General features: G+C 34.0%; 1 protein-coding gene across 1 annotated transcript in view; it reads left to right on the forward strand.

Annotated features, from left to right (window-relative positions):
* The window catches only part of LOC118190766 (chitin synthase chs-2-like), a 136293-nt gene that overhangs the window by 65030 nt on the left and 54929 nt on the right, over positions 1–16334 (forward strand). The window contains exons 6-9 of the mRNA XM_085823198.1: positions 1106–1199; positions 5863–6065; positions 14935–15014; positions 15385–15493. Of these exons, the coding sequence (XP_085679324.1) occupies positions 1106–1199; positions 5863–6065; positions 14935–15014; positions 15385–15493 (486 nt within the window). The remainder of the gene's footprint in view (positions 1–1105; positions 1200–5862; positions 6066–14934; positions 15015–15384; positions 15494–16334) is intronic.

Genomic DNA, 16334 nt, shown 5'->3' on the forward strand with positions numbered 1-16334 from the left:
GAAATGTAAGATCGCCATTGACTCTTAGATGGAGGCAAAAGTGTAGTCTTGTAAAGCTTCTTTTCTTCTTCATATCTTGCAACGGCTTCAAACGTTATGGTTTCAGTTGCAATCGCCATCCCAAAATCCTGATTAACTGCTTAAAGAGCAAGTTTGCGTCAAGCGCGTTTGCTAATCTCCGTTGTTTCGTTTGAAACGCTTTGCAGTCCAAAGCTCTAGTCTTTACATAAAAGCCCAGTGTTCTTGAATTTTTGATACAGCCTCAGAATGCTGCGGTAGCTTGACAGACCTGCATGGTATTGCCTTCTAAACACATGTTGCATCATAACTACAAATTTTCCATATTGAAATCGAATTGAAACCTGCTGCGCTGTTTCACAACAAAATTTGCACCCATGAATTTAAGAATTTAAGACTTTTTTTCGGACTTGAATATTAAGAACACTCGGAAATTAAAGGATTTCAAAAACCGGTGAATGTAATAACCATGTACTTTGGTAATGCAATAATCTTGTGACTGCACAAGAATAGCTCAAAACGTCAATTGTCAGTAAATTTTCTGTACACCTTCCAGACAAAATCCTACCTTAAAGTATCTAGAAAATGCTTGTTTCATGTGATTTTCTCTGGCCCATTATTCAAATTAAAACCTTGAAACTCTGCTTGTCGCCTAGTTTCAGATTTTTCCTTGGTGCCCATTTCTCATAAAAATCCTTTTGTAGAATATCTCCCTCCCTTTAACTGTAATGTCTTTTGTTCTAATTAATTTGTATAATCTAATCTGTCCCCCGTCATCTTGCTATGTTACACTTATACTTTAAAGTAGCAAAAATTGAAAACAGAATTTATATTTAAATAAAATCCAACTATTTAATATAAAACAAAATTGAAAACGTTTAAAACTGCGTATATATAGGAGCATTTTGCCCCCACCCTTCAATTTATTAGAGATAACTCATTCTATGGGAAATAAAAATTAATTAGAAGAATTTGAGATAATCAGAGCCATGGTCTATTCCAAAAAAGCTCTAAATCGTTGAAAAGTAATAAGTGAATCTGAAAAAATAAATAAATAAATAAATAAATTCTAATCGATTCTTTATAGACTGTTCGTCAATCCCATGTATTGTGGAGCCCTGATAGACCAATCTTTGGCATTAAATCGGAGAAGAGACGATGAAGGAGAAATAAAAAGTGAGGTAAGAATAAACTTATTCCTAATATTTACGTAAGAAACTCTTAACTTTTAACATTTTTGTTCATCAAAATATTAATTTTTTTGTTTTCGCTAACTGCGACAGATTTTTTTAAGTAACAAATTCCTGCAATATTTTGTTTAGTTGTTATTTAATTATAACCAAGGCAATATTTAATTCGGTAACTTATAAAGAGAATGTAGTAGATTAAAAGGGTCTAAAGGCCTGTAGGGTTCTATCCTTTTATTAACAGCTAAATGTATACTAAATGTCTATGAGAAGAAGAGCTCTCGCCACAGTGTCTGGCGGGTGGCCGGTCGCTATAGCAACAAGGCTAATGCATTTCAAATAGGGGTGACCCAAGGGTTGCTTTATTGTTATTTTGTTTTTGTCGACTGTTGGCTGGGGGGAAAAGAGTTATCATTCGTCTTCAAGACACCCCTACGGAAAATGGGTCAAGGCTCGTTTCTACGGCAACAGACAGCTGCAGCCTAACTGGCGAGAGCTTTTCTTATGATAGACAGACTGTAGGAACCTCGTGAACAGATAAGCGAATAATTGCTATAGTTCAGGAAAAGAGTCATAAACTCAAGATGGGTTAATTACCGTTATTTTTCAAAATAAGAATTTAACAGTTGGCTCCTTTCTCAGAGCGTACAGCAAAGCCTCCACTTGGGCTTGAACTCAAGGTAATGAGAAATAGAACTTAACTAATAAAAGATATAGCTGAAGCTATCAAAAGTCTAAGTAATTGGTTCCTAAATATCGAATAAGCTAGCAAGCTATCAAGGGCCTGAAATACGGTCGAGCGTAGTACAGCTTAAAGAGAGACGTATCCAAAAGGCAAACGCGCGCTAGGCAGAAACTTTGAGTCTCTCTCCCGAAGTCAGTGGAACTTCGACTTAAATGCCACTCTTACTCATTTGCATTAACCGCGATTCTAAAAACATTCTGGTAGGAAATTGTAAGCTGAAATTAGGAAGGACAGGAAAGTAGCTTTAACTAAAATTAACTCTTAGAAACTTAAGATAAACTTTACATGCTTTTCTCATTTATTAAGTCGAATATACGATTTAAACAGAACATCCAGCTGATCAGAGAAATATCTTTAAATATCAATATCCAAAAAAGATGTGTAGGCTTCCTTATTTAATTTAATTTCTTGTACCCTACAAAGTGTGGTCAGGTGATTTCTCACCTCATCTCTGAAAAAACAATAGATTTAGAAGAAAGTTTGAGCAACCTTTTAATTCAAATTTTATTTTGAACAAATATCTATTCTTGTGGAATTTCAGCTACCATAAACGGTGAATTTAAAATTTAAAGTAAAAAGCACTGGTTAACAAGCATCGTCTCAATTATAATTAAATATGCGGGTGGCTTGGCTACCCATAATGTCGGATATTGGAAGTCGTAGAGCTGGGTAATGTATCAGGTTGTCCGGAAAATAATGCAGATTTTGGCAATTGTTTATCCTTTCTGTACATTTTTAGCAGCAAAATATTTTTAATTACATTGGTTTATATATAATTTTGAAGCTCTATTTTCGCTCTATATTTCTATATAATCATTTTGTTCCAAAATTATTTTCAAAAATTATTTACTAGGTGTTTTTGTTTAGATGTCAAAACGGAGTTTTCTGAAATTTACTTTTATGAGTACAAGCTAGGTCACAGCGCAGCACAAACGGCTCGAAATGTCAACGAAGTATGGGGTGAGAAAAGTGTTAATGAATCTACAGTTCAACGGTGATACCAAAAGTTTCGCCGTGGAGAATTTGATCTGGAAAATCAAGAGCATCGTGGACGCTTTTCAGCTGTTGATGACGATGATTTGAAGACTTTAGTTGAAACAAACCCAAGTATAACTGTTCGTAAGCAAAACAGCGATTTCTGGTCACTTGAATCGTATAGAAAAGTCAAAGAAGCTCGATAAGTGGGTACCTCACGAATTGAGCAAAATAAAAAAAATCGCTCGCCGTTTTGAAGTATCGTCTGCTCTTCTTCTCCGCAACCAAAAAAAAAAAAAAAAGACCTTTTTCTTGATCGAATTGTTACGTGCGATGAAAAGTGGATTCTCTCCAACAACTGGCGACACTCAGCTCAGTAGTTGGAGCGCGGTCAGACATCACAACACTTTCCAAAGCCAAATTTGCACCAAAAGAAAATTATGGTGACTGTTTGGTGGCCTGAGGCCGGTCTCATCCACTACAGCTTCCTAAATCTGGTCGAAATGATTACGGCAGATAAGTACTGTTACTGTCAGCAAATCAACGAAATGTTCCAAAAATTGCAACGTATGTGCTCGGTATTGGTCAACAGAAAGCGGCCAGTTCTTCTCCAAGACGATGCTTAGCCCATGGAAGTAAGAAAGGACCTACTTCTTTCCTACCTCCATGGCTCGGCCGTACGTCGTGCAAATGACCCTCCAGAAATTGGACGAATTGAGATACGAGACTCTCTATACCCCATATACCCCATATTCGCCTGACCTCTCGACGACCGATTACCACTTTTTCAAACATCTGAATAACATTCTGTAGAAGAAATGCTTCAGAATCTAATATGAGGTCAAAAACGTCTTTGACAACTTTATCGCGTCCAGAACTACAGAATTTTATTCTATTGGCATAAATAAACTTATATCTCTTTGGCAAAAATGCATTGATTCGGCTGATGCTTATTTTGATTAATAAAATTGTTTTTGAGTTGAGTTATGATACTTTAAAGATATATGTTAAAAACCTGCATTATTTTCCAAACAACCTAATATTAATACTGCGCTCATCGCGGCTGCTACAGCTCTCTGTCTAACTTTCAAGAATTCTGTTTTTTTTAACACAAGTATCTCATTTTCATCCTGATAAGAGCTAACGAAAATTAAAATTGATGGTTCATATCAAATAAAAAGATAATGATCAAATTAACGTATATAAATAGTCTACAAATGTAATTTTTAGAGGCAAAATAACAGACATTAACTAGGTAGTAGAGAGATTAAAAAAAGTAACTTCGCAATTTGTTTTCGTGAAAGATATTCTTTACTTTATTAAGGTAATTGAAAGGAATACCTTAAAATACACTAACCTGTTACGAAAAATACTTCATGCAAAACGAAAGCAATTTCCTATTTCAATATTTATTTTATACATTTACATTCAATCAAAACAATATAGCAAGGATAGTATTCAGTAGAGATTTCAGAAATAATTTTTTGTTGTTTGTTACCGTTATTACTAAGTGCTGTCATGTCTGACTGGTCATCTTGTGTGTATTTGACTGGCGTGAAACACGCCGAAAGTTTTCGAGTTCCCCGATACATCAGAAATGCACATTATGAAACTTTTATTGCAGTGTACATGTTGAAGCGACTAATTGTCATCCGTTGAATAGAACTGCATAAAATGCTATGCTGGATCATAATGTGAGTGCAAGACCATCATGACGAGTCATAAAATTAAATTTACCAGTTGTAATGGCACAGATTAATCTAGGATCATAAAGATGATATCGTTCAACAAAAACTCATATGTACTTCAAATGTGCACTTCATGGATGGGTAATGGGTAATGGGTAATGGGCATATTTCTTAGAAAAGGCTATTACTACATATATTAAGTAAATGAAGGGAAATGAAATATGAAAACACTAATTTACAGCTATACAAAATGCGTTGCACACATCTGAATAATTTTGAAATTTTCAAAACCAAATTTTAAATAGGACTACCAATTAATGGATCAATGTTAACGCTCCCATATATACATCAAATAATCAGAATTGATTGTGCACATATTTGGCGGTAAATATTGTTTTTATAAATATTTTAAGTAGATGCTAAGATGCTTTGATGGAGAAGAAATCTGTATTTCTTAACAAAATAGCCAGAGGGCCTGTGTTATGCTTGCAAATATTCTCTGAAGTTGCCTATTTTGATTTTTGTGCAGAAGATAATCAATAGAGTTTTCAAATTTGTTTACTTCGATATGATATGCTATTCTTATTTGTGCAATTATGCATGAAACCAAATCTTTTCTTAGCTGAAAGGGTTAAGAGGAATAATATATTACAGAAGCTCGTAAACAGAGCAGTAATATTTTCTTATCCCTTTTTCTAGCTAAGCAGGAAATGGAGCTATTTTTAGGGATAGATTATAGACATTATCGTTCTATTACCATTTATGTTGTACTAACATAAGTAAGAAAGGTACATAGAACACGCGCATAAATATAGAAATTAAGGAAAGGAAACAAAAATCTCAAAAAGACAACAGGTTATAGCTCTTTTTAGAGAGGAACTTAACGGATAATAATAAACTTAGCAGAATAATTATTAATAAATTTAAAGGATTGTCATCATGTCTTACCCAGAATGATGTTTGTGCATGTTAAATCTTCAGAAATTGTTACTTTTTATTACCTTTAAAAATTTGTAATCTTTAGTTTAGTATTTCAAAGGTTTAACTCGTATAAATATGCAATGACCATTTATTTCATTTCTTCAAATAGAAATTTTAGTCATGAGAAGATAAGTCATGGAATATGTTGTGTAACGTGAGTAATATAAAATTAATTGCTATGCTTTCGCAATACAAAGTTAATGATCGTAGCACTGTCTTAAATTGCTTATCCGTGCTTATACATCTAATTATGTCATCATCTTGACAGGAACTAGATCTGGAGAATAAAGATGACAATGATATTTCACAGTACTATGAGACTATCTCTATTCGTAGTGAAGAGTCCAGCAGTCCTTCCGGAAAAAGTGTACCTGTTAAGGGTTCTGACCACATCACTAGGATCTACGCATGCGCCACTATGTGGCACGAGACGGCAGAAGAAATGTTACAAATGTTAAAATCAGTGCTCAGGTAACGTAATTTTATATTTATATATCTAAAAAAAGCATAATATTTATTGCAAAAGACAGTATCTTTTAAATCTGAGTAAGTCTTCAATGGAATGTCATTTTGCGCCTTTTCATTACCCTCATAAAATTCTTTCAAAGGAGTGGTTAATTATAAATTAAAATTAAGAAAGCAAGTAAAATATTGGTTCCAAAAAAGTGAGCATGCACAAATATAACATTAACCTGCACAAAGATAAGATTCCAGTTATATTGAAAGTTTTGGTTTTTATTGTATTTCTTGCAGAATGTTTCAAAAATATTGCAAGAAAAAATAGCTCTTGAACGGCAGGTCACAGACTAATGACTCCAGTTTAAGAAATAAATTAAGTAATATAAACTTTCATTTTATGATAATTTTGTAAAGTTTCCAGAGTCGTTTAATTCATCAGTGAGATAACATTCATGAAAATTTTTGTTCATTGGTATAAAATATGTATTCAGGAATAGAATGATTAAAACTAATCTATACTACATTTTTATGTATTAAACTTATAAACTGAAGAATAATATTACATTATTTTCAAAAGTAAAGGATAGTAATATTTAACTGGAAATTGAACAGAAGATTATTGCTTTATATTGTGGAAATCGGTCTCTGAAAGTTGGTGTATTTGGTGTATTTAATTATGGCAAAGCTCACTAGGGCTATCTGCCTAAGGGGAAGGATGCCTTCGTGGAGGACTTTCTAAGGGAAACTGGCTCGTATACACGTTACACATGGGGAAAACCACGAAAACACCCATGCAGCCAGCCCGTTCGCGGGATTCGAACCTCGGACCGAACTACCAGTGTTCAGCGACTTTACCGCTCGGCCGCTGGTGGGCCTCTGAAAGTTGAAAAATATTAACAGAAATGATAGACATTAGCATTTTGAATTTTTCTGTATTTCATTTGCATTAAATTTCCCTCATTCAAACCGCAAAGAGAATATTTCTTATTTTAACCGTGCAATGCAACATCTGCAATTTCAGAATAAATTTTGTATTTGACTGCAACGCAATTCTGATAAATGTTAGATTTCAAAAACGTTACAAAAACGTTTACAAAAAGTTAAAATACGTATTTTCTCTGCATACTGAAACTCCAGAGCTCTCTTTGTTAAAGGCAAACGTAGTAATAAAATAAATTATAAATTATTAAAAGTTCTAAATATCTGAAAGAACGGGTTCTTCGTTTTACTAGCCGAAAAGAACAATTTTTTATGTATATTTATTGTTAGTTTTTTATTTCCTTCATGAATATGAATCGTAATAGCATAAAGTAAAACAACGAGTTCCGCGGCCTTCTTCTTATGTTAATGCATTTATCTTTAACAACTTCTTTCGTTTTGCTAAAGGAGGAAGTCGAATCTTCGGATGTAATTTAGAAGACCGTTATGAAAGTAATGCGTTACTTCTATTTTTCCCGATTTCAGGTTAATCATGTCAAGGATGATATCTATGTAGGATTATTGATTCGTAAAAATCTAAAAAACACTTAAGCTGAGAAGTTTTGTACTCTGATACTTACACTGTAAGGCAGCGGTGCCCAACCTTGTGCTCGCGAGCACAAGTGTGCTTGCCGATCGTTTTGTATGTGCTCGCCAGCCCGATTAGGTACTATGAACCAAAAATATTTTAAAAATAACCATTCAATTATATTTCTTAATTGTTAAAATATGGTAAGCATTTATAGTCATAAGAGATATCTTGCAAGATGTCATAAAATAATTGATTGCTGACTGATGAACTTTATAGCGAACATGGAATTTTATTGCTTCATTCCGATGTCAGATGGCTCAGCAGGGGAAAAGTACTTCAACGATTTGTAGAACTTCTTTTGCCAATAAAAAGCAGTTTTTGGAATCCGGAAAAGAAAGTTATAAAGAATTGGACGATAATAATTGGTTATCCGATCTGTATTTTCTCACGGATATAACAGCTAAACTGGACAAACCGAACGATGATCTCCAGGAAAAAAGCAAAAACCCTTTTTCAATTGACTGAGACTGTAACTGCTTTTCAGATAAAGTTAAATTTGTGGATAAATCAGATGAAAGAAAAAAATTTCATCCATTTTTAGAATTTATCAAGGCATATTAATAACCACGAGGCAATTGAAACAGAAATACTCGGAAAACCTAAATGCCCTGAAAAATAATTTTGAACTCCGCTTCTCTGATTTCCATAACGTTCAACCAATATTATTATTCATCTCAAACCCATTTGCCGAAATTAATATTTCAAATGTATCACATAAGATTGGAAATATGTTTAACAAAAATGTTGATGTTTTGGAAATGTGCTCGTGATAGGCCAAAATGTGCTCGCGATAGGCCAAAGGTTGGGCACCACTGCTGTAAGGTATTTTCTCCCTTTTTGGGACATGACTTTGAGGTACAGCAGTAAGCACAAATGGATAGCAATCGGGAGATGCGAAATTCAAATCCCGGGCAGGCAATTGCACATTTTTCAATTGCACATTTTCTGCTTCGCCAAACCTCTCTCTCTATTAAAGATTCTGCAGTGGCGCCGAATTAAAATTCTTTACCACCAGGATTTGGCTATACGATCCATGCTTCCTTACCCACTCTTTTAAGGCGATAATAATCTAAGGGTTTTTTTAACACCTTCTTATCTCATATCTTGCTGCTGAACCTGGAAGCACGTTCGGCTGACAATCTGGAAGTCAGAAGCTCGAATCCTGACAAGGGCATCGTTGAATTTTCATATTTCCCGGCTCTAAAATATCAAAATACTCTACTATGTACCCGAGCTAAAAAATGTTGCGGATGATAATGCCATCAGGCTTTGGCGAGTGAGCTTCCGCCACTCCAGTCGCCCTTTAGGTCTAGGGAGGATATAACGTATTTTCTCCCTCCTTACAGCGTGTTTTTGTGGTGTAACTGGAATCTCGCCCCGATAACAATCAGGTGGTTCAGAGTTCGAATCCACGCAAAAGCACTGCTCATTTCTCCCTTTTCCTACTTCGATATATACGTAATCGCTTTACAATATTCAAAAATGCAGCAGTAAGAAATGTGAAAAAATGAGCATTTTAACAAATAAAATTAATTTTATCCAGCTTATATACAAGAAATCAAAATTTACATGAAAGATCTTGCATAAAATTAACCCTTTGTTGCATACAAATAATCTAGAGAAGTTAAATGAAAATGTGTGTATTTTTTCTACTTAAAATAACCTTAGTAATAATAAAAAAATTAATTTTATTCAAATTTCGTTTTAAATAATTGCTACAGTTTGTTCACTACAGTGGACAGCATGCATATACGTACATGCATACAAATCTCTTTCCAACGAATTTACGGTCATTGCATTTGAAATCATTTCCTGCCTTGTTTGCAGTGATCATTACCATCTTCTAAATGGTAAATCTACAACTGACATGTACATACAGTTCCCCCAAAATACCTTCATTTCGTCGATTGCGATTGAATTCATTTTGCTACGATTTTGTAATCTGTACCTATTGGATTCAAATGTCAAATGTTCTAGAAATTCCTTGCCAAGCATAAACATTTCCAGTAGTGTTTTGGCTTGATAAGCAGTACATTCGGGTTTCAATTCACCCTTTTCGGTAGATTTTACTACCCACTCCACAATTTTCTCAAACTGATATTTATAATAAAATGTCTAAAATTACTAATTATGAATAAAAAAATGGCAGTATAAGAAAATGTAAGCAATATTATATAATGTTTACTATGAGAAATTGTACTAACTTGGAAACAGAAGTAGCAGCCATTTTCCAAATAGCAATGCTTTACTTAGTGATGCTATACAGCCATCTACGATCGACAGTTGAAAGTACTAATAATGCAGAATGAATAAACACAGGAATGGAATCTGTTAAGGCATTTATATAAAAATAAACAAATTTAAACTTTTGTCTACTAAAGTGGACATGATGCAACAAAGGGTTAAGTCTCAAAATTTCTTTTGCATACTTGCTGGAATAAAATTATTGTGCTTAATGATTTTTATTAAAATTTCTTCTTTAGTATTACTAAATTATTTTTCTGAATCCGCTCCATAAAGGGAAATGCGTAAGAATTTTTTAACTGTAATTGCAACTAAATTATAAACGAAATTTCAATAATATAAATAATACAGATAACTGACGTGAATATTTCGAATGGATTCGCAATCTAATAAACAGCTGTCTCTTGAATTTTCTGTGACTTGAGACTCTCGAGCCCAATGACATCGGCATTTTTTTTTTTTTTCCAATGGCGAGTTCTAGCCGTTTATAGGCATTGGCCACTACTAAGGTAAAAAAAAAAAAAAAAAAAAAAAGCGGCTGTCTCTATTATGGAGGCACTTAATAGGTGGCGCACCGCTGCCTCATGTGAAAAGGAACGGACTAATTACAACCATGCCTTCTCCAGGATTCGGACCCGAACGCTTCGGTACGGCAAAAAAATATAGCCTTCTGAATTTATAGGCCTTATATTACGCCTTAGATTGCCAATATTTTGACCCGATTCATTACATCGTCTTTAGAGCAGTTATCATCTCTCGTGTATATAAAAATAAACAGTCATCAAGAAATGTCAGTAAGACAGAATAATGTTTTGAGAAAAAAATCCTATTGTAGACTGCTGAAGGGTGCGTTTTCGCAGAAAAATGGGCTTAAGATGACATATACAACAGAAGTGAAAACTTTAACAGTCTGTTGGTCAAAGAACAAGGCAAACTACCTCATACTTCTCATGCAAATGCCGCATTTCTAATCCTATGAGTAAAACTTTGCATAAAAGATAATATGATTATGATAATACCAAACGGTTTCAAGCATTGGAGAATATCCTACTAAATATCCTTTAGCCCTTTCTCCCCCCCCAAAAAAAAATTCCGTCTACAGTATAGTTTATTGCTTGCACAGTAATCAACCCATTAACGAAAAATTGATTTCAGCTTGATGAGTCCTAAAGTAAACATTAACTGCCAGCTTATCTAATTCATGCATAGATCCGGTTCATTACATATCTTGAAGTTAATCCAGACAATGAGAAGATCACAGATGACTTACTGGCAGAGTCTTCCTGTCTTTATTTCTGACGTTCGATCCACATGTGATTTAATCTAGTGACCTAGGAGCCACTCAGCTTCTGATCCACGCGTACCACAATCCGGACAGCAAAATGGAAGCTTGAACACAATGCTAACCCAAATGCTTCTTTCTTACTATGATCTTGTAGATGTGGATTCCAATGCTCATTGATGAATTGTCAGTTCCGTTGCAGGATTGTTTTGCTTAAAAGTATTACTTCGCATTTTTAACCTAAAGATATCTATGCACTTACCTTCCCAAGTTGAAATATCTTTTATTTTATATGGGTTTTTTTCGGGTGCTCTCAAATTGCAAAAATTTTAGTTTATTAATCCATGATTTCAATAAAAAATGTTTTCTCTTCTAAAATCTTACCTTTTTAATCGTAGTTATATAAGTAAACAAAATTCGCTTTAAAAAGTACATAATACGTGATCGTTTAAATTATTGTTGAATTTTAAAAATGTAGATTTCCTATAAATTCAGTTTGCAGGTTTCCAGAGGAATGAACATTGTATTAGGATATTAACTAAAATAACACACCGAGGGAAAAACGTAGAACTGCTAAAAAAAAAATTATTTTATACATTGTCAAGTTTCTAACTTGACAATGTATGCTTTTAGTATAAAGATAGTAAAATAAAGTCTTTTGCTCTGACACTAAAAAGAATAAACTGTATAAGTTGCATATTACGCAAAATCAAAGCAGTATGATGTACAGATAGGTTTTTTTGAATTGGAGAATTTTATTCAAAATTTCTTTTTTTTCGTAACAGCGACTTGGCGCAATAGAGAATAAAATATTCTGCTTTTGTTTTTTTTTAACACTAATGTAAGTTTATGTCGTGTATAGCGGAGGTGTAAAAATGTAGGCTAAGAGAACTTCTCGAAAACTTTTCAGAAAGTCTTGGTATGTCTTTCGCGAATAGCCACTTTCAGTTTGACCTTGATGACTTTCTCAATAACGTTTTCTACCTCGCTGGTTTCATTCCGCATCCGTAGTTATCTGCATATTTGTTCTACATTGCTGGATAAAGGAAGGAGATAACGCATCTACATTTTTGTTTTATGCTTCAATATTTAGATAGTTTTCTCACATAGCATTATGCAACTGCAATAAAAATTTCATTCCAGTGAAATGAAAAAAAAAAAATGTGAGTCTGAGCCCAAGGCCGCTATTTGAGACGACGCTTATTAATAATCCTTTTGTTGTTACAATTTTTAAGTATTTTTGAAAGAACTGGATTAATATACTTAGCGTTATTTCAGTGTTTATCAAGAAAACGTTTCTTTCCGTTTAATTTGTAGAAAAATCAGTAAATTGCTAATATGAGCAGCTATTTGCAGCATAAATACTGGCGAAAGGCAGTAAATTATAATATATTTTAGGACAAATTTTTGTAATTTATTGATATTCTTCGGAATAATATTAATGTAATGCCACTGTAAACATTAAATACATTCTTTTGTGAATTTGGTTTGAATTAAAAGGATAGTGAAATGAACCTTACACTTTAATAACATAAACGCATTATTATTTAAAATATGCATTTTATGAGCTTTCAGTTCAAAATGAACAAGAAAGTAATCAATGGAACCGTTGGTACACTTTCTTAGGAATAGAGCATTACCAAAAAATTTGACCTACATTCATTCTGTAATTGCGTTGTCAGTATCCGCTACTTCAATTATTTGCAGATGAAATTTTTTTTTTTGTATCGTAAAGTTGTAAACTGAGCAATTTATTTATTATAAAGTCTTTGCTAAGCGAAAATAGTTGATAGTTTATCGAAGTATGATACCCTATATAGGTACAGGGCTGTCTTTCCGCGGCATCATTACCATGAGTACAAAAAACGTATGTTCTGTTCCAATTGTTGTTTCATTAGTCGCAAAATAATTGATGGAAAATGTGATTACTCGTAGATTCAAATTTCAGTTTTTAGAGTTGCACATCATTCCATTAATTGCTCGTACATTATTATTGCTCTGTTATCTTTTGAAAACTTCAAAACCTCTTACTGAAATACGTAAGTCACAGATAAAGAGAAATTACATCGTAAGTAATAAAATGCAGCATAAAGTATGTACACACACTGGCCAATGAATTAGAAATCTTTGAGATTTTCATATGAATGCGTGCTAGGAATGAAGTATGCAATTTTTTTTATGACGCAAGTTACACGTGGTTAGAATGCTAGTATAAATAAGATGTAAGAGTACTTTTCACGGTGAATGAAGTAAAAAGGGAAAAACGACATATCTTTCGCCAGTTGAAAAAGGGATTATTATTAGTGCTTGTTTAGCAGAAACCTCGATTTAGAAGACAGCAAATCTCCCTGGGTCCCCAAAATCAGACATATCAAAGATTTTCAAGAGCTGGAATCAGAACCCACAGTTCTTCTCTAGAAGTCGTAACTGCGGTTCAAGCACAGTTTTCCAAGAGAGTGGTCGGCGGCGTCTCCGACGAATTGTACTCCAGAACAGAGGCTTTACTTTTACAGATCGCCAACCAAGGCTTTTCCCAATAGATTGCAGCTCGAACCATGCTCAGAGAATTGCAGAGGATAGGAATGCATAGTCGGGTGCCTGTGAGAAAAACCACTCATTTCTGCCCGACATGCAAGAATTCGTTTGCAGTGTGTCGGGTAAGAAGACACTGGACATCTGAGGATTGGAAACGGGGTTAAACGTAATTAGATGAATCACGCTACACTTTATTTTGCACTTTGAAGACGTGGACGTCGAATTTGGCGAGAACCCCATGAAGCCATGAATCCATCTTGCCTTACTCGCACTGGGCAATGATCTGGTGGGAGTATCATGATATGGGACATGTTATGCTGGCATGGACGTTCTGCTGGCGTGGGCGTCGAATTTGGCAAGAACCCCATGAATCCATCTTGCCTTACTCGCACTGTGCAAGGGTCTGGAGGAAATATCATGATATGGGGTATGTTCTTCTGGCATGGAAGTGGTGTCCTGGTGTTCCTCGAAGGTAAACAAATAGCCATGAGATGCCTAGATATAGTAGCAGATCAAGTTGCATTTTTACCCTGATGGCGACGGATACTTCTTTGACTATAATGGAACTATACATTGTACCAGAAGTGTTCAAAATTGGTTCGCTGAACATCAATCTGACTTCTAACACCTTCCCTGGCCACCCAATCGTAACCCCATAGAAAGTGTGTGGGATATGTTGGAAAGACGCATCCCACAACACTCTCCTTTTCCATCTAATTTACAAGATCTAAAAAGCTGTATAGCGAATGCATGGTACTCTCTAGATGTAAATGCACTCCAGAAGTATGTAGATTCGATGTCCAAACGAATCAGAGCAGTTATCCGTGCAAAAGGTGGTCCAATAAAATTTTGGTTTTGGGTTTCTAATTCATTGGCCAGTTTGTGTACTAGTATTAATTTATTTAAATTGCGATAATACGTAATTCATCCGATTAAACTTTATTGTGTTCATGCAAAATATTAACATTGCGTGAAATATAATAACCATCGATAGGTCAAAAAATTTCAGTAATTCATTTGTAATCTGATCAATTTTTGGAAGAACTTTTTCAGTAGTTCAGTGCTCTTTTCAACGTTTTTAATCTATTTACACTATCTAAAAGATACTATATAATATTTTCTACTATAATAATGTATGTAAGAAGTATCTAAAACGCAAACTAAATCATGTGAAATATACACAGAATGCATGCAACGATTTTCATTAAATTCCTAATATTAGCTTGCTTTTTCATACACTGTATTTCCAGGATGGATGAAGATCAGTGTGCCAGAAGAAATGCCCAGAAATACCTCAGAATCGTCGATCCTGATTATTACGAATTTGAAGGTAAAATATTTCCCCACAATTACATGTAAATGATTTACTTACGTTATTATTGTATTGTTAAGGATTGTTACCTAAAAAATATAAAACCATTGAGTTTCTTTCTCTCTTTAGGTAGTACAAAACTATGCAGTTTAGTAACTTCATTTTTAAATTCTACAAAAAGTGCTGAAAACAGCATTCTTAATTTAATTGAATTTAAAAAAAATAAATGCAAAACTAAAGAATATTTTATTTATAACTTTTAAAAATGATTGATATTTCATATTTTGAAAAGGTTGTGGCTTTATTTTTGTATTACTTAATACAGTGTTAATAAAATAAATGTCATTGAGAATAGACAACCAGAGTTCTAATGTCCATTTCCATGCAGTACACATATTCTTCGACGATGCCTTCGAGTTATGCGATGGAGATGATGAAGAAATGGTGGTCAACAGGTTCGTGAAGCTACTTGTGCAAATTATGGACACCGCAGCCAGGTTAGTTAGGACATTTATTTATTTGTTTGTTCTTTTAATGGTGACTCAGAACTGTGGGTGTTATGACCTCACGTACGGAATAAAGTGATGACGTTTCAAAACTTGATTGGTATTCGATAAAAAGCGAATAGGTATACGTGCAAGGAAGTTAGACTGGCACATCAGGTCACTTTTGAAAGACAGAACTTCTAAGGAATATGAAAAATTCAGATAACACGCGTTTAATTCCACTTTTTTTTATGATGCTTTGATGCTTGATAGGTATACTAGCCTGCAAAAGGAGATAGTGACTGACTTGTGTTGAAACCGTAAAGAAGGTTCTCCAGTAGAGATAAATTTTTGGCGAAAGATTTTTAGTGCAAAGGAGCAATTTGCCCAGAAGTGCTATTAATTTCGTTTTGGCATTTTGCATTGATTCACTACAAGCGTTGTTTCACTTTTAAAATTGTTGCCACCAAATATTATCGCTCTGTAATATATTTACAGAAATTAAATAATGAAGAATCTGCAGAAATGTATGTCAGAAAAAGGTAAAAAGGTTTCAGAAAAAGTCGATTTTGTATCAAAACACCTATATTAGAACAATGCTATATATAAATCTAATATATATCCTAAGTCACGCTTTTGAGACATGGAAAATGCAATTTGAATTTCGTCCATCGGCCCAGTAGAACGAGATACATAGAACTGTCCCCCCTTTTTTTTTTCTTTTCGCAGTGTACTACTATTCTTTTCCTTTTACAAAATGAACAATTCAATGCATTTGTATAGTTTATTACAAGTTTTTAATAGTTTTAACACAGTCGATTTAATGCATATCATTAAAAATATTAAACTACTT

Source organism: Stegodyphus dumicola, chromosome 1 (assembly GCF_044657685.1).
Source record: "Stegodyphus dumicola isolate Sdum_Otavi_A_Nest chromosome 1, ASM4465768v1".
Classification (NCBI taxonomy): domain Eukaryota; kingdom Metazoa; phylum Arthropoda; class Arachnida; order Araneae; family Eresidae; genus Stegodyphus; species Stegodyphus dumicola.